Here is a 27,654-nt window from a genome sequence, read left to right as displayed (position 1 = left end):
GAACAGTGTCAGGTAGATTGTTCCAGAGTTTGGGTGCCAAATAGGTAAAGGATCTGTCGCCCGCAGTCGATTTTGATATTCTAGGTATTATCAAACGGCCAGAGATTTGAGAACGCAGCGGACGTGGAGGACTGTAATATAAGAGCTTACTCAAGTACTGAGGAGCTAAGCCATTCAGGGCTTTATAAGTAATTAACAAGATTTTAAAATATATACGATGTTTGATAGGGAGCCAGTGCAGTGTTGACAGAACCGGGCTAATATGGTCATACTTCCTGGTTCTAGTAAGGACTCTAGCTGCTGAATTGTGGACCAACTGTAGTTTGTTGATCAAGCGTGCAGAACAACCACCCAGTAAAGCATTACAATAGTCCAACCTCGAGGTCATAAACGCATGAATTAGCTTTTCTGCATTTGACGTTGAGAGCATAGGTGGCAATTTAGATATGTTTTTGAGATGGAAAAACGCAGTTTTACATATGCTAGAAACATGGCTTTCAAATGAAAGATTGCTATCAAACAGCACACCTAGGTTCCTAACTAGGCGCCATTTCCATTAACAGATGTTATGCGACAACATCTGTTAATTTTTCCGATTTGCGCAAAACTTTGGCGAAATTTTATAAATGTAGATAAAAAAGTATTGCGAAATGACCGCGTTTCCATTAACAGATGTTATGCGACAAAAACTTACATTTTTTCCTCTTGCGAGGAGCCATGGCAACGGAATTTTATTGGATTTTGACAGATTTTGGCTATATTTAATTGAAGGAGGCGTGTGCATGTATCTTTACAAAAGCAGTGCGGAGAGCTGCTACAGAAACGTGCGAGACGGGTCACATATAAACACAACCATAGACTAGAGTGGCTGAGATCAACTCCGGTGGCCGTACCAGAGCCACACTGCGCCGCAGAAGTGTGCAGTGTAAATTGACTAAGCATGAATGGCAGGCAAAGCCCCTTATACTTGAGATCGGCCACGTATTAAGTGTTTCTTGAAAGTTATAGTACATTGAAGACTGATCATATGACATTTTACGTACACCATGTGATCTGTAATTGCGGAAAAAACGTTTCCATTGCAGTTTTGCAAATTATTCCTTTTTCGCATTGCCTGAAAAACCACCTCATGCGAGCGTAAAAACTTTTTTGCGATATATGGACGTTTTTGCCAAATTGACGCGTTTTCATTAGGCGTATTTTCAATTCGCAATTTCAATTTGCGCAATTTGAAGGATAATGGAAACGCGCCTAGAAGAATTGACAGAGCAGCTATCAAGTGTTAGATAGTGTTCTATGTTATTACATGTGGGGTTTTTAGGGCCGATAATTAACACCTCTGTTTTTTCAGAATTTAGGAGTAAGAAGTTTCTCGTCATCCAGTTTTTTTATATCGACTATGCATTCCGTTAGTTTCTCAATTTGGTGTGTTTCACCGGGCTGTGAAGAAATATAGAGCTGAGTATCATCACCATAACAGTGAAAGCTAACACCATGTCTCCTGATAATATCTCCCAAGGGTAACATGTAAAGCATGAAAAGTAATGGCCCTAGTACTGAGCCTTGAGGTACTCCATACTGCACTTGTGATCAATATGATACCTCTTCATTCACTGCTTTGGGGGTCAAGTTGTGGTTTTTTAATGAGAGGCTTAATAACAGCCAATTTGAAGGTTTTGGGGACATATCCTAATGACAATGATGAATTAATAATAGCCAAAAGAGGATCTATGACTTCTGGAAGTAGCTCTTTTAGTAGTTTAGATGGAATAGGGTCTAACATACATGTTGTTGGTTTAGAGGAATTAACAAGTCTATACAATTCTTCCTCTCCTATAGTAGAGAATGAGTGGAATTGTTCCTCAGGGGCTCTATAGTGCACTGATGCGATACTGTAGCTGACGGCTGCATGGTTACAATTTTATCTCTGATAGTATCGATCTTGGAAGCAAAGTCATTAATAAAGTCATTACTGCTGTGCTCTTGGGAAATGCCAACACCTGTTGATGCTTTATTTTTCGTTAATTTAGTGACTGTATTGAAGAAATACCGGGGATTATGTTTGTTTTCTTATAGAAGAGTCGAAAAGTAATCAGATCTAGCAGTTTTTAATGCTTTTCTGTAGGATAGGGTACTTTCCCGCCAAGCTATACGAAATACCTCTAGTTTTGTTTTCCTCCAGCTGCACTCCATTTTCTGGGCTGCTCTCTTTAGGGTGCGAGTGTTCATTATACCACGGAGTCAGACTGTTTCCTTTGATCTTCCTTAAGCGTAAAGGAGCAACTGTATCTAAAGTGCTAGAAAAGAGAGATTCCATAGTTTCTGTTACATCAAGTTTTTCCGCGCTGTTGGATATGCTGAGGAATTGAGATAAATCAGGAAGATTACTTACAAAGCAGTCTTTTGTGGCAGAAGTGATGGTTCTACCATGCTTTTAACAAGGAGTAGAATTTACAGTTTTAGCTATATGGAGTTTACACAAGACTAGATAATGATCCGAGATATCATTGCTTTGCTGCAGAATTTCAACACCACTAACATCAATTCTGTGTGACAGTATTAAGTCTAGAGTATGATTTCGACAATGAGTAGGTCCTGAAGCATTGTCTAACCCCAACAGAGTTCAGAATGTCTATGAATGCTGATCCTAATGCATCTTTTTCATTATCGACATGGATATTAAAATCGCCAACAATTAAGACTAGGTGCAACTCAGATAGAAAATCAGCAAATTCTTTAATAAAGTCTGTGTGGTGCCCTGGTGGCCTGTATACAGTAGCCAGTACAAACATCACAGGGGATTTATCACTAACACGTGTTTCTCGAGATAATGTTATATGCAGCACCATAACTTCAAACGAGTTATACTTAAAACCTGCCCTCTGAGAAATACTGAGAATATTGCTATAAATTGTAGCAACACCTCCCCCTTTACCTTTTGGACGTGGCTCAATTTTATAGCAGTAAACTTGGGGGGGTAGACTCATTTAAAGTAATGTATTCATCTGGTTTTAGCCATATTTCTGTCAAACAGAGCAAATCTAGGTTATGATCATTGATCAAATCATTTACAAAAAGTGCTTTTGTAGAAAAGGACCTGATATTCAGTAAGCCAAGTTTTATCAATTGTTTCTCTTTATTGTAAAAAAAAAATTTGTTGAACATCAATTAAATTGTTACTCTTAATTTGGTTTGGACGTTTTCTGTATTTTCTAGTTCGGGGAACAGTCACAGTCTCTATAGTGTGATATCTAGGTGAAGGAGTCTTTATGTGCTGAGAATTAACTGACTTCTGTGACGTGAGGCGGCTAGCAGACGGTCGGTTTAGCCAGTCTGTCTGCTTCCTGACCTGGTCCCCAGTTAGTCAAGTACGAACTCTAAGACTATGTGCCATATTTCTAGAGAGAAGAATGGCACCACCCCAGGAGGGATGAAGACCATCTCTTTTCAACAGGTCAGGTCTGCGTGTTTGAACTGCGACTAGGCCGCCTTACAGTCACCCAGTTGCCCCGCAGCACGGGCTCGAATGCCGGAAGCGTACAAATGTACAGGACTCCCTGAGCTAGTCGCATCCAAGGCCGTATCTACAGCCCTCACATTCTTACTATCATCAACTAAAGTTTGGATGCGTGTCTCTAGTTCTAAAATCTTCTCTGTCAGCCTAACTATTTCTAACTATCACACAAGGCAAGGCAAGCAAAGGCAAGACTATGATAACTGAGTGGGCTCCGTAGAGTAGCTATCGCTAGGAGAGTGATATACGCTATGCAATACTCGGCCGAGAGAAAGAGGAAGTCCATGGTTTATGTGGGGTGTGTGATCATTGCAATCAGCTGTGTGATCAGTACAATCAGCTGTGTGTGTCGTCAGTGCAATGGATGATGGGAATTGCAGTCTGAGGAGGTGTGCAACAGTTAGTGTGGTGCAAGAGTCCATGTGGTGAGCGAGTGACCTCTGATGGTGAGTTAACAGAAGTTCATAGACCAGATTCATGACAATAACTGTACATATTCCATGCCTGGCATTTCTTTAGCTTACATTGTGTGTGCACAATTTTTCCATCATTCCTTCCAGAATCTTCACCTGCTTCAGCTGAGCTTCTAAATCCTGCTTCAGCTCTTTAATATTTTTGTCCATGAGTCTGTGTTTGAAGTTGATTTTGGAGGCTTTAACACATGTGCCACTTCTTAGCGTGTAGCAGTTGATCAGCTCTTTTCATAAAAGGAAGAAGTTTCGTAAAGCAGACAGGTGCTCTGGGGTGGAATGAACAGCCAGGCCAAAGGAGCCATGGCAACCAGCACAGTGAAGGACTTGGTAGGTCAAGAAAGCCAGATGACCATTCAAACTCATCTCCAGCTTTTTGTTTACACTCACATCCTCAGTAACTTTCAAACAAATGATACTTTGGAGGCTCTGGACTTCCCCACAGATGCTGAGAGAGTCTCCAAGCACTGTGTTGCACGTCGTGCATTGTAGAATACTGCAGTTCCATACAGACTTCTCCGTCTTTCACCGCTCTTAGCTGATCTGCAATTGAGCTAGTCTGTGTCGAGTCACATGAACCATATCATAAGAGCTTTCGAGAAAACTTTGAGTGCTGCTCGACATGATTACATAAGCAAGTTTTGTTGTTTTTGCTCACATAAGTTCACACTATACTGTTATGTAAAAGAGAGAAGAATTCAATCAGAGTATATTAATTTGTATGATCTGAGAGGATGATTGGATATGGCTTTGGTGTCTTGCCCTACAGACACTCTGAAAACCATTCCAACCTCCATTAATGAAACCAAATTGACTCTGTATGCAAGACATCTAATTCAATTCCAAGCACTGAGTCATTCTGTTTCTTCAGCATCAAAGCATTTGACCAGCAAGTTGCATTTGATCTAATAACCAAACTCTACTTTCTAGCAGAGTATTTTTCAACGCATCAAGCCGCTATCTTCCTGCAACAACAATTTTATTTAAAAGAGCTGCAATGTTTTAAAAGTTATTTGTAAGACGCTCATTCTCTTGTATGGATTGGAAAATTGCTTTAACAGGATTCCAGGGCCCTTCAACTGAAAAAAGTATGCAAGAATAAAAGAGCATTCACAGATTATATAATGTGAATCAGGAGCTCTTCATGCTATTGAACAGTCAAAGACTAACAGGGTACGGAAGAGGGTTTTACTCCTCTAATTTGAGCGCTCAAAGAATCAGGACTAATGGGTTCCTTGAAGATAGTGGGGAAATTTAGACAAGCCAAATGCTCTTCATTAGTTCATCATTGCGGTTAAGTATCCCTGGATATGCTTAACCTCAAGAATTCAAAGTATTTGAGTCATATTACATACTTGAGCCATATTGTGCCAGTGATCCAGCAGAACAACATAACATATAATAAAGCTTCTAGCTTGTGCTGTAAGGGAACTGTAGGCATATCCAAGACCATAAAGGTCACTTTCAGTCCATCCAAGACTGAACCTCTTAAAACCAGTCACAGACAGTGACTACATCATTTGAGTACTCTGAATACTCTCTGTCAGGCACAGCAAAGTCTCTCTAAACAGACAATGGAAGACAGTAAGCTTAGAAAAATGAACTAATACATAAGGAGTTCCAGTTCCCGGGGGCAATTTAAATGGGCCACTGGGACCTGATGTCTTAGGAAGCAAAAGTGAAGAAAATATGGAGGACAACATCAGTTCAGCTGAACTAAATGTGAGACAACCAGCCAAAAACATCAGCAGATTTACAGTAGCTTGCCAACTTGCAACACAATGCTCAAACGGAGGTGAAAGGACTTGAAATAGTCATGGATGAATTAATTGCTTGTTATTCCTAATAAATCAATAAAGATTGACCATGTCTGCATAAGAAAAAGCATGTATTTTCAGTTCTGGACTTTACACAGAAGAGAAGAGAACATAGACATCAATGTCAGCCACAACTGAAAGCTTTAACAAGCATGTGTTTGTGTGAAAACGGCACTAACGGCAGTCTGTAGTGGACGAAACTGATATTATGATAGTGGATTATGTGTATGTATTTTTTATGTTTATGCATGCAAAGTATGTGGGTTGTCTCAGTTTGAAGGCACACGAGTGACATCATTACTTTTCAAAATAGTAACTGCAAATTAACTCGATATTCCAATGCCAACATATAAGCACACAACGCGCGCACACACACACACACACACACACACACAGTGTCATCACCACCTAAAGCATGCAATCTCAGGTTAGGGTTACCATAGCAACCAAAAGAGATAATGGCCATATAGTTGGGCACATGTCGCAGGGTGTGTGTGTGTGTGTGTAAGAGAGAGATGTCTGTGTCAAAAAGTCACTGACACTAAGTGGATGATGGCTAGGCATCTTCTATTATGATACATAAACCTGGTTAGACCTCAGCACTGATCTGAGCAGATAGCGAGTGAATAATGGGTTATTATGGTTTTTATTTTACAAATATTGATAGGGAAAGGAGCGATGCCATCCATATAATAAGTTAATTTAAAGCTTTATAAACAAGACTGTAAAAATCATTTAATGTTTAATGCCACATTATTCACTGTTACTGACTTGCATTGATCATAATACACAGTCAGTGTTGAGTTAAACAGACTGACACCAAATACTAACATAGTCTTTGTTATGTAGCTGTTTCTTAAGTTATCCGATCTCTTGTCAGAGGAAGCACATTTTACTGAATTAAATCAGTCACATATGGTTAACATTTTACCAACAGCGTCTTTACTTCTCTAGCATGAATTCACCAACAACATGAACAAACTTCCCATCAGGCTTTGTACTCCCCAGTCTTAAAGACACAGATGTAATTATAGTACATGACCCCCCCCCCCAAAGTTGGATAGAGACCATCCATTTAACCAGTCTCAATCTTGCCTAAACACACAACAGATTTAAACATTTAACTAGCAAGCACTTTAATAAATGATGCATTGCTTCTTAATATCTTAATATCAATAAATCATTGATACATTTGTGCAAGGAGGAGGAGGTACCTTAGATTAGATTAGATTTTAGATCTAACGGAAAAACGTTACTCAAAAATGTATTTAAAAAAAATTGTTTCAAAACGTTGCTTCAACTTAAAATTATTTGTTACCCCACTGACTTAAAATTTTTAGTTAAGTCAACTTTTAAGCTACTCAATGTTCATTTAAGGGACAACTGGAATATTTTAGTTAACTAAAAAACTAAAACATTTAGTTTTAAAAAGTTTAGTTCTAGTAAACTAAAGATTTTAAGGCAGCGGGGTAACAAATGATTTTAAGTTGAAACTTAAAAGTTTTTTACAGTGTTGGCAGCTAACTTAAGTTTAAGCACTAAATATTATTACTAAAACTCAAACTGAAATAAAAAAATGAATTAAAAATTCAATTAAAAATAGTAAAAATGACAAAAGCACATAAAAATGCTAAAATCTAAACTAAAAATCTACACAAATAAAAGAAAAGCTCATTCAAAATATACATAAATAATACTAAAATAACACTGCTTTAGAAGGGATCATAAACCACACTGACCATATCTTTTTCTATGAATGTCAAAAGTTGCATTTGCAGCAGTATTTCTTTTGGCAAACATGTGTTCAAACTACGCAGGGTGAAAGCAATTAAACCTTAGATTACATTTAACAAAAATACAGTAAAAACCATAGTTTATGCTGACCCGAATGTGTTTTACAACATGAGTTAATGGCTGCTGAGAGCATTGAAACAATTGAAATTCAACTGAAATCAAACACTCAAACTTTAAATACTGTAGATCTATTATTTTTGCAATTACAAAATGGTAACAAAACGTACAATAGGCTATACAAAAGGGATCAGGGGATCAAAAAATAGCTCTTTAAGGTAACAATTGCAGGTTAAAAACAACTCTACTGCAAAACCAGCTAAACAAATGCTGCTTTGACTTGAGGCACTTGTGTTTGTGATTGGGATTGTCTCTATGGAGATATCATGAAATGAGATAAAGAGCCAGACAAAGAGAGAGAAAAGGCTCATGTATCTAAATTCCTCTTATCACCACCTGTCATTGATTTTTTTTCTCATCCAGAATTGAACAGATTTAATAGAGTAGAGAAGACATAAGCAGCTCAGATGGAAATGCACTCATAATAAATGAATCTGTCTTGTTTTTCCTCTCTCTCGCTCTTTCTCTCATCTTGTTTCTCAATGCCCCCACAGTGACAGGGCTTTTAAAAATAGCCGCTCTTCCTCCTGATTACGGCACGCGCCTTGATTAATTACAGTGTTTGAGGTGTTACTGCGGGGTGGGTGTGATCGTTGTGGGAGAGGAGCATTGAAATGAGTGAGAGAACAGGAGAGTGGGAGCACACTGAAGGGAATATGCAGCACTTTCATTAAACTCTCACGCATGCCTCCAAAAGTTTGCTGCTGCTTGCCACAAAGCACTCACTGGTTCATTGACTGGCCCCTATACAAGGGGTCCAAAAGTCTGACAATCAGGGATTCAAGATCAAATTTAAACCTGGAAATAAAAAGATGGAAAATTAGGCAATGGCTTGAAGTTAGAAACGTCTTGATAAATTTGTTTCTTACAAACATCCAGCTTTTCACTTCACAAGATGACAGACTGGAGTCGTGTGGATTACCTGTGGATTATTGTGATGTATTTATCAGATGTTTGGATTCTGACGGTACCCATTCACTGCAGAGGATCCTCTGATGAAGAAACAAACCCGTTTACATCTTGACCTGAGAGAATTTGCAACATATTTTTATTTATGGGTGAAATATTCATTTAAATCATGAACGCCAGAGCAAGGGCTGCCACATATGCACAGTCTTACTCATCTTTGCTTTGACCACAGCTTTCTTATTTTATTATTATTATATTTTTCCCAATGGATACACACACACCAGTGCACTCACAAACACACTGCATTCACAACTGCTTTACCTCAGAAGTGTGCTGCACAATGCCTAATTGGGTGGGCTCCCAACAGCCCTGAATCAAAAACATAAGTGATGACAGGCATGCGGTTTAATTTGTTTGCTATTACTTTGCTTCATTGTGATACAGTTAACCCATTTAATCCCAATTTTTCCCAGACATGAAAATATCCAAATGATGTGTCATTAGTAACCCTTTGAAATAATCAAAAAATATTATTATTTTATTATTTTTATTTTTTTAAGTGTGTGAAAAATTGTGTTTTATGGTCGGTCATAATTGTGACCGGTGGGATAACGTTTGTACTGAATTAACATATTTCTGCAGTCATAAAACTTATTATATATCTTAGCCCAGCTATTTTAAACTGTTTGATCACATTCTAGGGTTACTATGATGCATAAAAAACCCTTATGCAATACTTAAGACAAAAAATACAACCATCAATATATTTCAAAATTTTTACTTTTTTGTAACATGTATCAGAATTTTTAATTTAGTGCAATATTTTGTCATTGCAACATTTTATTGCAATTTTCACTAGCAACTGCAACTGGATTTATATAGTTCACTGTTATCCCACCGGTCACTGTTGTGACCATCAACATGTTTACTCGTTCTGTGTCCACACTCAACAAAACTAAATAACTGTGAATTCATATATTAATACTAGACACCCTAAAGATTATGTTCACATACTTAGCCTTTTCTTTTGGAGCTTTGATGCAGTCATTATCTTCTCAAGGTGCAAACAGGAAGTAAACTGCTCTGGGGCCTCATGTATAAACGGTGCATACGCACAAAATGGGCATAGAAATATGCGTACGCTGGTTTCCACGTAGATCTGGATTTATTACAAATAAACTTGGCGTGAATATGGATGCTCTTGACTGCGTATACGCACTCTTTTTCCTGGAGTGAGAAAAGTAATGAAGAAACAAGGATTTTAAACTCTGTTTTCATTTCGATATATACATTTACATTAAATATTCCCCTCTCATTAATGGAGATAAGCACTGAAATTAGCCTGCATAAAGTCATTACGCAGGTGTTAAAACAAAATGATATGAATTTAGACATATATGGATGCGCTTTATCACTTCTCCTGTGGCATGCTATGTTGTAATGACAGCGAGTGCTATAATAATTCATATTTATACCTCATGTTATGAGATTTTTTTTATTATTATTTTAGCAAGAACAATGATCAATGATCGATATTATTGCGGACACTGCTGGATTCGGTGGTCGATTTAAATAGGTCCAATGATGATCATTTATAACTGTACAACCGCAGCTGCACGGAGGGGTTGATCATTATGAACATTTATCAAAAATACCACTGTATTTGAAGGATACACCTTGAAAAAAACATGGTAAGATTTGCGTTTCCTTTTTAAAATACTTTGTCAGTGAGGGGCCAAATCAGACTGCAATAAATATAGGCTTATCTGTTTGGTTAAGATGTTCACCTTTTCAGAAAAACTGCATACATTTCATTTGATTTGTTTAACACAATTGAAATACTATTTGGCCAGTGGAAAAGAATGAGGGCAACTATATTCTAAAATAGAATATTTATCTGCGAACTAAGTTTTATGGATATTTTGAGATTTTTATTCTAAAACATAGGCTACTGGACGATTTTTGCATGTGGCCCAAATGGCATTTAGTCCGTATCTCATATTTCCTTAATGCCTTTGACGGTGTTAAACACGGTGTCACGTGGATGGGAATATGCATAGAAATGATATGGTTATGCATCGTAAAACTAGCTCCATATGGTGATCTCTGGGAGGAGACGGGGTGGAGATGCACGCACATAAAGCGTTATTTGCGCAGGTTCTGGCGTATGCATGGTTTTATAAATCTGAAAACTTTTGTACGTATGCAAAATCTAGCTTTTGTGCGTACCTACACTTTTAGGATGAAATCTACGGAAAGTTTTATACACGAGGCCCCTGGTCATGTGACAATTTGCACTAATCGTGAAACTGCACATATTTAACCGAGACCCTTTATTTTTTTCATATTTGCAGGAAGTGCACTAAAACACAACTCAGTAGGTTATTTAGAGCTTTACAAATGAAAAACTTTTTTACGGTCAGGTTAATGTGTAATTTCCGTTTTATATACGCACGCGTACCCAAATTCTTATGATGTAAGTACCTGTTAACGGGGTGATGATGGCGCAGTGGATAAGACACATGCCTTTGGTGTGAGAGACCCGGGTTCGAATCCACTGTGAGACACCAATGTGTCCCTGAACAAGACACTTAACCCCCTAGTTGCTCCAGAGGCGTGCGACCTCTGACATATATAGCAATTGTAAGTCGCTTTGGATAAAAGCGTCAGCTAAATGTTAAAAGCGTGACCTTTTTTTTCAACTCCAATTCAATTCATTTCTCTCAATTGCCTTCCACGGAAGAAAAAACTAAGTCATATTAAAATGACATGAGGTTAAATAATGAAATATTTTCATTTTGGGGTAAAAAAAAATAAAAATGTGTAATTAAAAATGTACTGTTCCTTGATACAGTACTTTTAAACACCATTGTTATTTATTTATTTTGTCAAAACAGTTACATAGTGTCACCTAGTGGATATTTTGGGTTCTTCAAAGCACTAATATCCATTGTAAGTGATTATAATTCTGTAAATATATTTGCTCTAAGAAATATTATATCATTCCATAAGCATACAATACCATATATATGTGATATATGTGCTGTACTTTTAGATGAAGGAGAGAAAGCCCCATGTGTGGTAAAACATTCACTTGATCAGGCACTGTTTATCCAAAACATGTTTTTCTCTATAAAACTGAGACTAGAACTGTTTTCTCAGTCTTCTGTGTCTCTGTACCGCATTACCACATCTCTTCTGTTACTGTAGAGGTGTAAATATACAGTGTTTGTCTTTGCAGGGAGACGCTGGAAGTCCACTGGTCACTAGGACTCCTTGTGGATTCAGTCTGGAGCTGTAGTCTTTATTTCTGGTAATTATGGCATCTATCCTGCTTTATACGTCAGAGTGTCTGAATATCAGGACTGGATCAGCAGTTACACGAGCAGCAGCGAGCCTGGATTTGTCCCATACCCCCTCATTCTTTCTCTGATTGATGGAGGCTCAGTCAACCTCCTCTCATTTTCCCTTGCTCTCGCTTTCTCCATCATCCCTCTCATCCTATTTTCTGAAAAATAATTTTAGAGATATGGTTCTGTTATGATGATGACAGTTTGACAGTAAACACTTTCAAATGGGTAAATATGGGGGGGGGGTATCTTTTCAGAAACATTCATATTCTGGGGTCATCAATATGTTATAATGACACACACAAAAAACTTTGATATAGTTCAGAATTCATTTAAAAAAGAACCTTTGCTGAGAGTATTCATTACTGTCAACGATTTAATTTGTTTAAGTACCTGTTGCAATGTAAACATACATTTTTCTTATAAGCATGTCCTAACCATTTTGCTATCTCAAATAAACAATGCAAATGTAAATATTTGTGTGAATGCTTTTTAATTATTGAGTGCCTCTTTTGTAATGTAAGTGATTATACTACTAATAATAATGATAATAATAATAATAAAATCAAGCGAAAAAAGTACAGATTTTTTGTATAAAATATTAACATCTTTTACTGTCTTCTTGGCTACATTTTTGAATAAGTATAACATTTCTCCTGTATATTTGTAATGGGTAATGCAATTAGTCATTGTATTTTGCATGGCACCTAACTTTTTATACAGCAGTTTATTACAAAGAAGAGATATTGCCATCTACAGTGTATTGAAGGTACTAGATCTTGTGCATTTTGCCCTTACACATCCAAACTTTCCATGAACATAAGTGCATTAGCAGCTAGCTAGCTAAAGTGAACTCAAGTGAAATGATGAGATGTAGTGTCTTTTTCAGAGTGTGCTTGACATGGTTGCAATCTGTGCAACCATTAAAAAGATATTGAAATTACAAAGTGAAACTCCACTACGGCTTCAAACTTTTTTTAAAACAATTAGTTAATTTATAAATAAATCTATAATGTATAAACATTATTATTTACAGGCATTACAATATGAAATCAAGGTAATGTGATCAATTTTATAACTGAAGTTATAAAATTCAAAATAACTCGTTATTTCCATCTCCTGCTGCTTACAAACAAATTTAAAAACATACACTTTTTAGACGTCCCTTGCTTTTCCAGCGCACACAGAAATATATTGTATATAAATATCAGAGGAACAAAACATTAAAAAGGATTAAGATCAGGCAAGAGGTAGGCTTATTGGGCATTCAGTTGTATTACTGTATGTGACTGTTCAGAGTAGAAGTGTCAAAACTTGTCTGAATGCAAACTTGAAGCAATGACATCATAAATATGCAAATTAACACGTGATGTCACCTGGCACCACAAGTCTTACAAAATCCTGTGGGAAGTCGCATTTAATTTATCCCCACCCCAAACAACTCTATAATATATGATTTTTTTTTTTATTTATAACAGCCCAAGCATACCTAGATACATATTGAATGCTGCAACAAACAAATTCATAAGGGGAAAAATGTAAACAATAAACAAACTGTATAGCTGATTCTAAGTGATCAAGGGCTTAGAATGTTCCAGTTCAGCCCATTCTAAGGGTTTTGCCAGAAGTGGGCACTCATGCAATGTAATCAAATGGCATACACCAGAGTAAACGAGACAGAGGGAAGTTTGCGAGTTAAGGGCATATAAAAAAAAAAAAACCTGGAACGCAGCCCTGGAATCTCCTTCATGCTCTTGAGACTGTGCTGGGAGACACAACAAACCTTTTGGCAATGGCACATATTGATGTGCCATCCTGGAGGAGTTGGACTGACTGTGCAACCTCTGTAGGGTCCAGGTATCGCCTCATGCGACCAGTAGCGACACTGACCCTAGCCAAATGCAAAACTAGTGAAAAAATGTCAGAAAAGATGAGTAGGGGAAAATAATGTCAATGGCCTCCAACTGATTCCTGTTTCGGGGGTCATCTCATTGTTGCCCATCTAGTGCACCTGTTGTTAATTTCATTAACACCAAAGATCAATATCCCAGGAGTTTAATTGACCTGATATTATACTCTGATTAAAAAGTGTTCCTTTAATTTTTTTGAGCAGTGTAAAAAAGTAAAAGTTAGTTTTGAAAATGCACTGTCTACATTGTAAAATCGACATCCTACAGCCATTTACATAAAGTCAAAGTGCACTTCTGGGACAAGGAAGAGAGAATGTAAAACAAATTCAATATACCTTATTTTATTTCCAAAGCTACATGAACATTACTATACACATTTAAGACACTTAAATATAAAGTACAAACTAACAATTTTAAAACACACAATAGAGAGTTACTATGAAGAAATCCAAACACATCCTATAATAACAGGATGTACACATAAAATTCTTGCCAATGTACCAATTGATTCATTAGAACAGTTTTAACTTTTTATCCATAATGAATTCGAGAGCGGGTGAACTTAAGAAATGCACTGTATAATGATGAAACAGATTGTAGAGAAAGGCACTTGCCGCCTAGTCACTCTCTCCATCATCACTGATGATTCCCTGCAGGTTGGCCCAGGCTGCTCCTCTCTTGCGTCCTGCGTTTGTGGGGCTCTCTCCACTATCAGAGTCTGAGTCCACAACACTTTTATAGGCAGAGGGAAGAGGAGAGACATTCTGTGCAGGCGCAGGAGGCCATGCCGCTACAGCTGCTCTTCTTTTGGGACGTCCTGATGAACAAAGTTTCATTAGCTTTAGGCCCAAACAAAGTAAATCACATTTAAAACTCTGTGATTTCCATGTATTCATGTGAGTGGAAATCATCTGCCCTTGATTTAAAATATATCTACAGTAGTGTGGGATTACAAATTTAAGAATCTGTCTTAGATCTACTGATCCTACATCCTGACATACAAATCAATCACCCGAAAAAACGTGAGGTGAAATACATTGTATTTAGCTTTTATGGTAAAGATCACAACATCAGATGAACGATTCTGTTAAGCAAAGTTTTTGCCAGTTCCTGTTCTTTAATTGTAAGTCAAATTAGCCAGATAACCGAGACCGTTTGTTTGTAATGGCTCTTGGTGCCTCTGCCCCCGTCTTTGAGTAGTTATGCTGATTGGATTAGGACTTGTGAAAAGGGGCAAGTTGCTATACCTGAATACTTCATTTGCATGCTTTGTTTAAGGTGGTCATCCAGGTGCTTTGTCTCCATTTCTAAGCACTGTCCCCTAAAATGTATATAAACTACAATGCATCACGTCTTAGCTAGACTTTTGATGACTGCAGCGCCTCAAAGAAGTCTGCTGAAGATACCCAAGAGTCCTCTGGCCTCAGCTTCTGCGTTTCCAACAGTAGATACAATTTTAAGCATCATTACCCTGAGTGGCGATGATGTTGCTGACATCCAGCTCAGCCAGTTCCTGTGCTTCTTCTCTCTTTAGTCGAGCTTTTTTACACTTCTCTATGGAGGGCTGACCTGGGACAGACATATTTCATAGGTAAGAGTGTGCTTGTATGGACATTCTTTATAACATATGCAACATAAAAATCTCTCAGTGTACAAAGGAAAACAAACCGTGTATTGTAAAGTGCATTACACTGACATTCATATGATATTAGTTGGCTTTTTTTCAGTAATGTGCAGGAACATTTTACATCAGTAGTGCACTGAAAGGTAACCTAGTTACTTACATGATTAAAAACACTAAAGGAATGCAAATGCACATTTACCACAGCATTGAGGTGATTCAGCAAACAGTATGCGTGTTCCTCCTTCTGTTCACACATGCACACTAACCTTCCACACCCAGCTCCTCCAGCTCTTTTTTCAGCACAGCCACCTTTGCCTTTACTGATCGGCAGCCGTCAAACAGCTTCTTATAGTTCCGTCTCACACCACAGAGGACAATGTATCGCTTCAGCCTGGACACGGTCTTATTTTCTTCATCCTGATGGTCAAAAATGATTGCGAGTTATTATAATCAATACATATCTGAATAAAATTCAAAAACTGGGTTTAATAAAAGGCATTGACAGCATGTCATCCACTTATGTGAAAACCAAACTAATTCTGGCTGTTACAAAAAACATTAAATACAAAAGAAGCTTTAAATAATCCACAAAATATCACACACACACACCACTATGTGTGTGTGTGGTTCAATTTTATAGCTTTCTTTTTGTTTACTTTTCTTTATGTCTGGTACTTTTTCGATCAACATTCATTTTGAATTAGCTATGGCACTTGCCTCATAGATAATGAATGCAAATAACAGAGCTACAAGTCACTACCGTTGTCTGTAGAGGCAATAAATCCTTAACATAGAAAGGCCAAAAATAGAATATTGTGAAACGTGTCAAATGTGACATTTCAAATATCTTGCCATTTTTACCCCAAACCTAAACTAATGTCAAAAGTTTGAGGGGCAAGAAGTTTCTTAGGCTCACCCAGGCTGCATTTATACAACTGTGAAACATTACTATAATTAAAAAATAATTGTTTTCTATTTTAATATATTTTATAATGTTATTTATTCCTGTGATGCAAAGCTGAAGTTTCAGTAGTCATTTACAGCATTTATTTGAAACTGAAATCTTTTGTAACATTTTAAATGTCATCACTGTCACTTTTGATCAATTGAACGTGTCCTTTACTTTGTTCCTGTACTTTAATACTTTAGTCTTTACTGCTTAAGCAAAAAAACTACTTCCTGACCCCAAACTTCTGAAGGGTAATGTATGGCTGAATAACAGCACTCTTGCTTATTGACATTAAATATAACACACAGTAGTGAAAAAGAAGTCATTTTTGTGATGTGAGCTGTTCTCAAATTCATCTTGCCTTTCCTGTGGTTGTGTTCTCCCTCTCCTCACTGCGCTTTTTCTTTGTCGTGCTTTTCTTTCCCTCTTTGTTGTCCTTCTCTTGTTCATCCTCATCTTCCAGTGAGGGAAGAGACGAGGAGTCAGAGTCCTCTGCTGCCTCCTTCTGATCGTCCTGTATTTTCTCTTCTGTCAAGAAAAAGAGATGAACAATGTAAAGAGAAAGGTTTAAGCATACACCGGCTTTGACTTCTGAGAAATTCTTACCATTTTTCTCCATCTCTTTGGAGGATAAATTAGCAGCACCCTCTTTTTTATCTTTTTCGTCTTCACTGCTGTCATTTTCAGAGTTGCTCCTGTTTTTTGTTTTAGCGTTCTCGTTATTCTCCTCTTCACTCTCAGAGCTGCTCCCAAAAACCTCTCTCTCCACCTCTTTCACAATATCCCTCTCAACTGACTTCTTTTGTTTGATATCTTTTCTTTTACTCTGTGTCTTCATTCTGCTTTTCACTTTTTCATCCTCAGAATCACTCGAAGCCGGTTTATCACTGATTTCCTCTTCACTGTCTGAATCCTTTTGCTTTTCTTTCGATGGTTGTTTTTGCCTTGCCTCCTCCTCATCATCAGAATCCTCCAACTCCTCATCTTCGTCATTTTCTTTCACCTTCCCTTTCTTCTTCAGTTTCTTTTTCTTCTCACTGTCCCCTTTCTGTTTGCTCTGTCTCTTATTCGGTGTTTTTTTCTTAATGTTCTTTTCCTCTTGCTCCTCCTCACCGTCTTTACCCGTGTCTTTATCACTTCCAGCTTCATCCTCTTTTTGTTCTCCCTCGTTCATAGCTTTCTCTATTCCAGAGTCAGGGGAATCTGGACAAGAGAGATTATACAAGTTACTCATGCATCCAATCAGAAAAAACAAGGACAAACTCAACAAATACTACACAGTTACCTGGGGAAGACTCCTCCAGCCGTGATCTTTTTGCCTTTTCCACCATTTTATTCTCTTCATCCCCATCATCATCATCATCTTCATCCACCCTTTTCCTTTTGCTCTGGCTCTTTGAAGGATTCACACTCTTAATAAGAGGCTCATCATCACTGCTGTCCTGGAAGTTGAAGAAGGTTGTCAGTTTGCTAAGCCTTGACTTTGAAATATTACTGACAAATCACATTATTCTTCACCATATTATCAGACAAGCCTTTGCTCTTTTCTTTAATGTTCAGAACATTTCAAACAGAAATCATTCAATTGTTTCCATCCTCATTCCCAAATAAATGCAAAAGCATCATTTGATTGCCTCAAGAAAGATAACTGTCCATATGTTAATGGTTATTATGTGCATTCATTTAGATTATCGTAGAGATGTTCACGATAACAAAATAAGTTTGCATAACCATGTTATGTATAACATAATATTTTAAAGAAAGACTGCTGATAAAATTCTTTGCAATGTTACAAATCATCCCAGTCCATTTAGTACAATTTTTAATGACTTCCATTTTAACCACTTTATGAGTACAATTTCATCAAATAAAAATTCATTTAAAAAAATGCACTAAAAACTCAATGCTTAATTTCGTTAATTTTCACACTGCACTTAACCCTGAGTTACTGTCATTCTAAACCCCACTTTTAACCCCAGATAAAGGAACATTTCACACTTTTAGAATGTTTTCATACTTTTTAGGATTTAGAATCAGGGTTAGCACTGCTTTTTAGCCCAGGTTATGAAACCCTGCTCATCTCCCACACATCTTTAATTAACTACTTTTGCAGTGTTAACCCCCCCACATTGCTGTGCCAAACTTGCCTAGTGTGAAGCAATGCAGTAATAGAATGTTATGACTAGATACTTAACAACAGACACCCAATCATGTGATCATAATTCATAAGAGGAAAATGTCAAATGGCGACAGAAAACTCCAAATTGGTGTGAAGAAACTACAACAGCAATTGTCAGCTAATGACTCCACTTCTGTCTGGAAAGGACTCAGACAGATCACAAACTGTAAACCTAAAGCCCCCCCACTCTGTTAACGACTGGCCAACAACCCGAATGAGTTTTACTGTCGCTTTGAAAGACAATGGGATAGTCCTGATACCATCCCCCGTGACACCAGCCTTCAGCTTCAGCTTGAACATCAGCTCATCAGCTTCTCCACAGCAGGAGCTGAGGCCTCTTCACAGCTCCACACCTCAGTCGTGTTGGGCAGTTGTGGCCTAATGGATAGAGAGTTGGACTTGTAACCCAAAGGTCGCGGGTTCGAGTCTCAGGTCCGGCAGGGATTGTATGTGGGGGGAGTGAAAAACCAGCGCTCTCTTCCATGCCACGACTGAGGTGAGACCCTTGAACAAGGCACCAAACCCTCAACTGCTCCGGGTGTGTGTGTGCACTTGCAGAACACAAATTTAGAGTATGGGTCACTATACTTCACTTAATGCCCCCTCTGGACTCTGTTTCTCCATCCACCCTGAAGTATTGTGCTGCTTCAAGACCTCCACCATCATCCCCGTCCCCAAAAAACCCAGGATCACAGGTCTAAATGACTACAGACATCTGTAGTAATTAAGTCCTTCGAGGGCCTTGTATAGTCCCACCTCAAATCCATCACAGACCCTCTCCTGGATCCCCTGCAGTTTGCCTACAGGTCTGCGGTCTGCAGTTAACATGGCCTCCAGCACCTGGACTCCTCAGGAACCTACGCCAGGATCCTGTTTGTGGACTTCACAAGCTCTCCCAGCTGAATGTACCTGATTCCATCTGTAGGTGGATCATAGACTTCCTGTCTGAAGCAGCACAACCTGGAGCTCAATGCTGTGAAAACAGTGGAGATGGGGATTGACTTCAGGAAGAACCCAGCCCCACTTGCCTCCATTATCCTGTGTAACTCCTCAGTAGAAACTGTGGACTCTGTCCGCATCCTGGGCACCATCATCACCCAGGACCTCAAGTGGGACCAACATCAGCTCTCTGATTAAAAAAGCATGGCAGAGGGTGTACTTCCTGAGGCAGCGGAAGAACTTTAACCTGCCAAAAACAATGATGGTTCACTTCTACACTTCCATCACGGAGTCCATTCTCACCACCTCCACCTGGTATGCTGCTGCCACTGCCAAGGACGAAGGTCGACTGCTCTGTTGAGAAGGTAATCAGATGCAACTTTCCATCTCTTCAGGACCTGTACACTTCCAGGACCCTGAAGCAGGCGGTTAATATTGTGGCACAAACTGGAAACAAACTTTTTGAAGCAAGCCACAAAAATGGTTTCTTTCCATCTACAACTGCACTTAACAACAATACCCATGACCCATAAGGGCTTCTTACTCACACCCATGGACATTATACTTCACATAAAAAAAATTAAAAAACACACACGTGTTGTTTCACATGCGTTACATTAACACACAACTCAGGCTGCTATACTCTCACATCCCAGACTGTAAGCATTTGCACCGGCTCCTCGCTGCACATCTTGTTCAGAAATGTACAATTTTAACTTTAAAATGAAATTGCCTTTAACTGAAAATTGAGTGTTTAATCTTATTTTTACACGTTACTGACACGCTATCCTCCAATTTGATACTGTTAAGTACTTTGACACAATCTGTATTGTTAAAAGCTCTATATAAATAAAGGTATATGTATACACGGTTCTTGGCAATAAATGTGATTCTGAAGAGGACCTTGCACTGACACTGCAAATATGCAAAAAAGAATATTAACTTTGGATTTAGGAACACAGAGTGAAATAAGACTAATTTTTAATCAATTTATTCTCAAGAGATTTATATCAAAGAGATTATTACACCAACAGCCAAAAGGTGAATCTTAGCAAAATATTGTTTTTTGACAGATGCATGATGTTAAGATCTCACTACTTCAATATCTCTTCTTCACCTGCATCTTCAAAAGTTCCTCCTCGACAATTTTCTTCATCAGCTGTCTGTCCTTGATGCTGAGCGACTCTCTCCCCACCTTTTCCAGGTATCTCCTCCGCAAAATGCCTAAAGTCAGTGTACTGAAAGATAGCAGAGTAACAGCAAATGAAACATGTAAATAATTGCATCTCATTCTGACTGACCAAGATAAATCAATGAAAAATGTCACATAACTTAACACTTCATATATTTTGGACACAGCAAACCGTTACAAAGCACACGCACACTTTACAGTAACCCGAGTGATGTGATGCACATGTTTGTAAAACCGCTCGAGCTACTAACTTACTGTACTACAGTATTTCCTTCAAGCTCTTTTACGTAAGCTGCGTCACACATCATTGTAGTATCCCTTGAGCATATTTCTTTACGATACCTGCAAATTAAAGCACTTCTTATGCGATGTGACCGTCTTCATGCAAAAAATCTTATATGTTTCTTTTTCCTTCGTGTCACACACCATCTATTCAGGAGCCGATGTGAGACCTGACATGCGTTATCAAATTTCTCCAGTAACGACTTCGATTCAGCCCTGCCTTCCTAACATACAGCGCTCTTTATTATGTAACTTAACTAAATGACAAAAAAGCATCCGTTTTGAGAGCACTTTCGACATTGCCTTCAACTCGCAGTTTACCTGAGGTCCGAACACTTGTGCAGTTCTCTCACAACGAACTTTCGGATCGCGTCCTCTTCTCTGGCCATGTTTTTTTACACATTTGCGCCACTTTTTACTCCTCTGCGTACTGCGTAGTGCGTACTACACGCGACGCCCTACCTTGGCGAGCTTTGCTGTGCAAGGCTACGTTACTTTACGTCATTTCGCACAATTTCCGCTAGACGTGATCACGTAATAGACATAGAACGCCGCTTCATATCCTGTTATTAAAATCGACTTTGCTCTAGAGTTTTTTTTTTTTTTTTTTTTTTTTTTATTAATTCAAAATGTGAACCTGGAGCACAAAACCAGTCTTAAGTCGCTGGGGTATATTTGTAGCAATAGCCAAAAATACATTATATGGATCAAAATTATAGATTTTTCTTTTATGCCAAAAAATCATTAGGATATTAAGATCATGTTCCATGAAGATATTGTGTAAATGTCCTACTGTAAATATATCAAAACTTACTTTTTGATTAGTAATATGCACTGCTAAGGACTTCATTTGGACAACTTTAAAGGTGATTTTCTCAATATTTTAAATTTTTTGCACCCTCTGATTCCAGATTTTCAAATAATCAAATCTCAGCCAAATATTGTCCGATCCTAACAAACCATACATCAATGGAAAGCTTATTTATCAGCTTTCAGATGATGAATAATTCTCTATTTCGAAAACTTGACCCTTATGACTGGTTTTGTGGTCCCTGGACACAAATAAGTTCTTTATATGCTCCATTTTTAAAAAGATATTTACTCTTCTCATATTCACCATTTTCATCCTTCATCCTTTGTTATAACCTACTGTGCTTTGGAATAGGTTTCCTTTGCTATTTTTGAAGACAAAATAAAATAACAAGGGTTTTACCAAAAAGCATATTTATTGAAAATGTTAATGGAATATTCATTCCAGTTGACTCAAATTCCAAAACAATATCTGGACGGCATTCCAAATATACTAGTTTAATTGGCAGAATTAAGGAGTGTTTTTTGGTCTAGGACCTTGAGTGCATACATTTATGGCTTACATTTGTCAATAAAACATAAATAATTTTGTGAAGGGGTTTGTACCATAGTGGTAACTTCTATTGTGATTCAAAGGAGCATTCTTTGTCTAGAAATGATCCTGAAATAAAATGACTTTTTTTTATATTGTTACATAATCCTAGAAACTATTGCAATCTTTTTCTTTTTAAACCAAAACAATTAGTTTTATAAATATTAACATACCTATTGAAAATGTTAAACACTAATCGTGAGGCACAGTTGTGTAAAATGACTTACTTGTTATTTTTTTTCTTTTATGTTCCAAAAAGGATGTTTAAAACTGGACCCCCTGCTTTGCACATTTGGTCAGTTTCCCAGAAGATCTGACAGTCCTAGACAACATGACACCTCCACCATGTACCTCTCAAGTCAGCATACAGACACAGTTTACCATAAATCACCAAAAGATCAACTTTCACACGGCCCATACAAACAAATCAAAACAAAAAATACAACTTATTTCACATTGAATCTTGAAAAAGTGAAAATTTTGGACAATAAATTAACTGAATAATAAATTAAATTGAACAAAATGAAAAAAGGTCATGTAAATGTATCTTACAGAAAAAAAATAAGTGTACCACACTGTGGCAACTTCAGTATTATTTCTAAACTAGCCCATAACCCCCCCCCATTTCAGTGCAGTATTAAACATACCAAAGTTGTCTTTCTTTCCTCAACCAACTTTTCCATTGTTCACATGCATATTGGTAGTACAATGTCTTTGTATCGTTCTGATTCAGTCTTTGTAGACAGTCTGCTGTCCGTGACCCCTCTCATCATGCATAATATGCCTCCGCACATGGATACGCCTCACCCGCCTATCCCCGCCTCCCACACCTGCCCCTTCCTCCTCCGACTGGCCCACACCTGTCGACGAGACGCCCCCTGACTCCAGCAGGGCCATGCCTCCCGAACCCGAGCCTCGCCCGTTTTCATAGATCAAAATGTTGAGTGTCTCCTCAAAGATACGAGCTTCTGGGAACTCAACCTTTATGAACAGATGAAAAAAATTAAGTTAGCAAACAAACATTTATACACATAGACGAGAGAGTTCAAGTCTCTTTTGCTCACTTTGGTCTGTTTCTTCTCAGTGGCATAAACAATAGAAGTGCAGCAGACTTCGGCAATCTTGCGTCCCTCGCCGTAAAAAGACCAGCAGCATATCTCATCTCCCAACACGTCTTTAATGAACAGCACTCTGCCATTAAAGCGCAGCCCCAGCTTATCGAACAGCTCAATGTTCTTCAGAAGGTTATCATCAGAGTTGCTGAGAAAACAGGGTACATTTTTATTGAAACCTCCCATTTACATATTTGACATACATTTTTTTTTATTATTCAGCATTCCCAGAAAAACGAACCCATGACCTTGGTGTTGTTAGTGCTATGCTCTACTGTTTGACATACAGGAACATTTAAATGTCTCAACATCATTTTCTTACTGCCTCCTTATAATAACCAGGCATAATTACAAGGGGTCATTGAGCCACATATCTTGTGTGTGTGTGTGTGTATGACTACAATTATTAATTTGGATTCAGAAAGGTATTTGAATAAGTCACATTATGATTCATATGCTTTCTGAAATCCGAAGGTGGTAAACTGAGAAAAGGTGGTAAACTTAAAAAAAAAAAAAAAAAAAAAAAAAAAAAAAAAAAAAAACAGCTGAAGAAGTTAGGCTGAATGTACCTGGTATAGGAGTATTTATTGTTCCCTCTGTTATTCTGCAGTTTCACCACTGGCTGTAATGAGGAAAAGATCATTTATGAAACTGACACCACAAAAATCTCATTACCATGATTAATAGCAATGTCATTTTCCTCAGAGCTCCATACTGTACGCCCATGTAAAGCAGTATATATACATATACAATCCACAGACGCAAATAGATAAAGTCTAACAACATAAACACTTAAATGTGTATTTTGGATGTTCTGGAGAACATATAGCGAAAAAAAAAAAATTAAAAACTAGCACAAGAAAAAAAAAACTACTGTTTTGCCTGTAGTGTCTTGTCTTAAAATCTAAACAGACTAAAAAAAAAAAAAACAATAGGAATCATAAACTTGGCAACTCTGTAAATGGTTACAGAGAAAAACTGGACATTATATACTAAATGACTTAAAATGACTTAAAATCACACACTACCACAATTTCATGTTGTTCTGACACAAAGTCAAACAGAAACTTGTGCCACATTGCTAGGAGATGCATGAAAAAAATGACAACAAAAACATGCAATCTAAAATCAGCCCAAATATCACACATCTTTGATATCTTCTGACTGGATGGAATAATCTGTAAAAAAAATCAAGTCTGTTCCCATTGTACACTGCACGACATTCACAACTGACCAATATCTGCAGACTGGGCTTTGAATCTGGGCAAAATTGGTGTATTGCAGCCTAAAAAGATATAATTTCTCTTGTGTTGTTTTGGTCTAAGTGGGAAGTAAATATGTGTTATCTCACCTTCCTACAGGTGGCTATCATCCTCTGTTCCTCTTTGGCTGAAGTGATCATAGGAATGTGACATCCCCTGCAGACATCCCTGCGTTTCTGCATCGACATCAAGCAAGCCATTAGTAAGTGACAGTCAGACCAACATTCAAACAGCTGTCAAACAACTTCCTTAGCTCAAAGAAGCGTTCATCTTTTCTATAGACACATGCTACTTTGGACCAACATTGACGGTCCAGAAACACGCTCCAGTGGATCCTCTAACCTGTAATGTGGTGAGGCAGTGCTGCACAAGACCCTGCAGCCTGTAGTACTGCGCCTCCTTCAACACCTCCTCTAGCTCCCGCGTGTTCTCTGGCAAAGGAACTGTCCCGTCCCGCAGGAAGTTCAGCACCAGGGAAAAGTGTCTCCCACATCTGTCCAGTACCACCCAGCCTTAAAAAGCAAGTGAACACACATTTAAATATACATCCCTGATCTAGTTCTTCTGGATTTAGTCTGTCTCAGTTTTTTTCAGTTTCTTCATGCAATGACTCGATAATGGTGAGATCAGTTCTTATCAACCCCAAACTTTTGAAAGGTAGTGTATAACAACACATTCTCGTGCTTTTACTTACCCTCGGAGTCTATGGTGACCTCTGTGCTCCCGTCACAAATACTCCTGAGCAGACTGTCCTCTTTGGTGAGCGTCTGGACCGTGGTGTAGTGGAGAGTTCCCCCCACATTGAGCTTCACATACTTACTCCCCACCAGGCTCCTGCCGGCCTTTTCTTCCCCAACATGGCTGGAGGATGATGCAGCAGAACTGGACACAGTCACCAGATTCCCACCAGATGAACCAGATGCCTCGGCAGACATCAGGGGAGTAGAAACCAAATACTGCTTATTTGCTGCCTAAAGATATAAAGCCCACAAATACAGATCAGACAGAATTACTGTCTGATTGTTATGAGTAGTTCGGAGTCATTCTGAAATGCGGTGGTTAAGGAATAGTTCATCCAAACTTGAATACTTCATAATTGTTTCCTCACTCTCATGTCATTCCAAACCTGTATCATTTTCTTTCTTCCATGGAACTCAAAAGGAGAGTTTCTAAAAGAATATACTTGTTTTCATTCATGTAATTTAACTGGACTGGTGCATTCAAGCACCCAAATTACACAAAACAGCAAAAAAGCATCACAAAAAATGATCCACATGAAACCTGCTTTATATTCCTATATATTCTAAAGTCAAACAGTAGCTTTGTGTGAGATCAAATTTAAATAGTTAATAAAACTGGTCTAAATGCTTCATATATTCATTTAATTGAACTAATCCAGTTTTTAAATTCAACTAAATCAGCTTCCTACTGAAGGGCAACATTTCCAGTGAAGAGCATCTGTTTATATGATTTTAAAATGATCATATGGTTTCAAAAGACTTGGAATACAGCACACAAGTCACATGGATACTTTTATGATACTTTTAACAATGCTTTTTATCATTTTGGTAGTCTGACACCCCCAGTCCTCATATGAAAAAGACAGTCTTAAAATATTTGCAAAAACTCGTCTTTTGTGTAATATGCTTGAAAAATAGTAAATTATGTAAATGATATCAAAACATAATTTTCTGTCTGACTCTGAACTATTCCTTTAAAAGGACATTTAGCCAGCAGGACATCAGACCGATCTCTAGTGATTACTCACAGGATTTCACATATGTACAGAAGACATAACATTTTATGAGAGCAAAATAAACCAATAAATGTTGTGACTTCTTCAGAGACATGCGCGAACTACGTGACACTACACCATTATTTACGGTCATAAACTGTGCACACCAACCACCAAACTCTGACAAGCACTGCAACGATATCCGAAAACACAAAGACAACATTCAGCAAGTCAGAAACATAATATATGACACACAGAGCAATGCTTTTATCATCCGTCATACTAGAGAATCCAAAGATCGCACTGGGGTATCCCTAAAAACTAAGACATTTTTAGATGGGAAATATAACTCCACTTTAGTAGTACTCAGAGGCTTGTGAATATCTGTCCACTCCACTGGGGAAGCCACAGATGTGTTTCTGTACTGATATCAGAGGAAATGGACAGAATTAGGTCAACACATTCAGTGAGATCTTAACTCCAGCTGATGCTAATCCTCGTCTAGACCACACCAAACATTATTTCCCATCATTCGCTGGTCATTTAATAACTTGACAACTGACGGTTAAAGGGAAACACATCCACATAACGCGTGTAGTGAATGTGATGTCGGTGTCTTATACTGATAAGCTTATTAGCCCATGCGCTAGCTCTTGATAACATTAGTATATGGCTGTCAACGAGCAAACACTCACCGAGCTGGGTCCCCGCGATAAGGTGCACAAAATATAAAGTATTCGCGACGGACAGTTACATCTATAACACTAAGCCTGCCATGATTTTTCACCAAATCATAATTTCCTCTGTTGTCTTGTAGCACGACTGTCTTCTTCCTCTTTCTTGCTTGTTGTGGGTTGACAATGGCTGCTTCCCCTCGCGAGGAGTGTCTTTTGTTGACTGATTGGCCCACTTCAACGTCAGTCAAGAGAGTTAGTCCCGCCCACCGCCTGAATTCAGCCAATAGTAAAGGCCAGTTTTATTAAGGCCAGTGTTTTCTTCGTTTAAAATTTAAAACTACTACTAAATTTTTTTTTCTGTCTTGGATACGTGAAAAACGTAAATTGATGTACCGTGTGATTGTGCATATACACACACAC

The 27,654-nt window shown here is 38.1% G+C and overlaps 2 protein-coding genes and 1 pseudogene across 4 annotated transcripts; all 3 read right to left on the bottom strand.

Moving 5' to 3' along the window:
- Positions 1-4,029: 4,029 nt before the first annotated feature.
- Positions 4,030-4,608, bottom strand: LOC306858848 (protein Mis18-beta-like; annotated as a pseudogene). The gene has a single exon. The product of its transcript is annotated as a protein Mis18-beta-like (transcript).
- A 9,590-nt stretch (positions 4,609-14,198) lies between these two features.
- LOC306850053 (uncharacterized protein) lies at positions 14,199-23,182 on the bottom strand. Of its 2 annotated transcripts, XM_079385460.1 has the most exons (9): positions 23,096-23,182; positions 22,676-22,850; positions 20,690-20,810; positions 17,740-17,896; positions 17,061-17,657; positions 16,816-16,982; positions 15,772-15,922; positions 15,352-15,450; positions 14,202-14,698 (listed from the first exon to the last, which is right to left on the bottom strand). In XM_079385460.1, exons 3-9 carry the CDS (start codon positions 20,726-20,728, stop codon positions 14,499-14,501), a joined length of 1,410 nt encoding a protein of 469 aa, XP_079241586.1. In that variant the 5' UTR covers positions 20,729-20,810; positions 22,676-22,850; positions 23,096-23,182; the 3' UTR covers positions 14,202-14,498. The 2 variants fall into 2 exon arrangements, with proteins under 2 accessions (XP_079241585.1, XP_079241586.1); XM_079385459.1 differs by lacking the exons at positions 22,676-22,850; positions 23,096-23,182 and adding an exon at positions 21,368-21,528 and having other exon boundaries at positions 14,199-14,698.
- On the bottom strand, positions 21,668-27,408 carry kctd13 (potassium channel tetramerization domain containing 13). The gene is made up of 7 exons (XM_079385483.1): positions 27,253-27,408; positions 25,517-25,793; positions 25,165-25,334; positions 24,912-24,998; positions 24,130-24,182; positions 23,513-23,708; positions 21,668-23,429 (listed from the first exon to the last, which is right to left on the bottom strand). The coding sequence occupies exons 2-7, from the start codon at positions 25,755-25,757 to the stop codon at positions 23,178-23,180; spliced, it is 999 nt and encodes a 332-aa protein (XP_079241609.1). The 5' UTR covers positions 25,758-25,793; positions 27,253-27,408; the 3' UTR covers positions 21,668-23,177.
- Between the last annotated feature and the right edge of the window lie 246 nt (positions 27,409-27,654).

Source organism: Barbus barbus (assembly GCF_936440315.1).
Source record: "Barbus barbus genome assembly, chromosome: 3".
Classification (NCBI taxonomy): Eukaryota; Metazoa; Chordata; class Actinopteri; order Cypriniformes; family Cyprinidae; genus Barbus; species Barbus barbus.
Note: the sequence above shows the minus strand (reverse complement) of the source record. Positions and strands in the feature narration are given on the sequence as shown.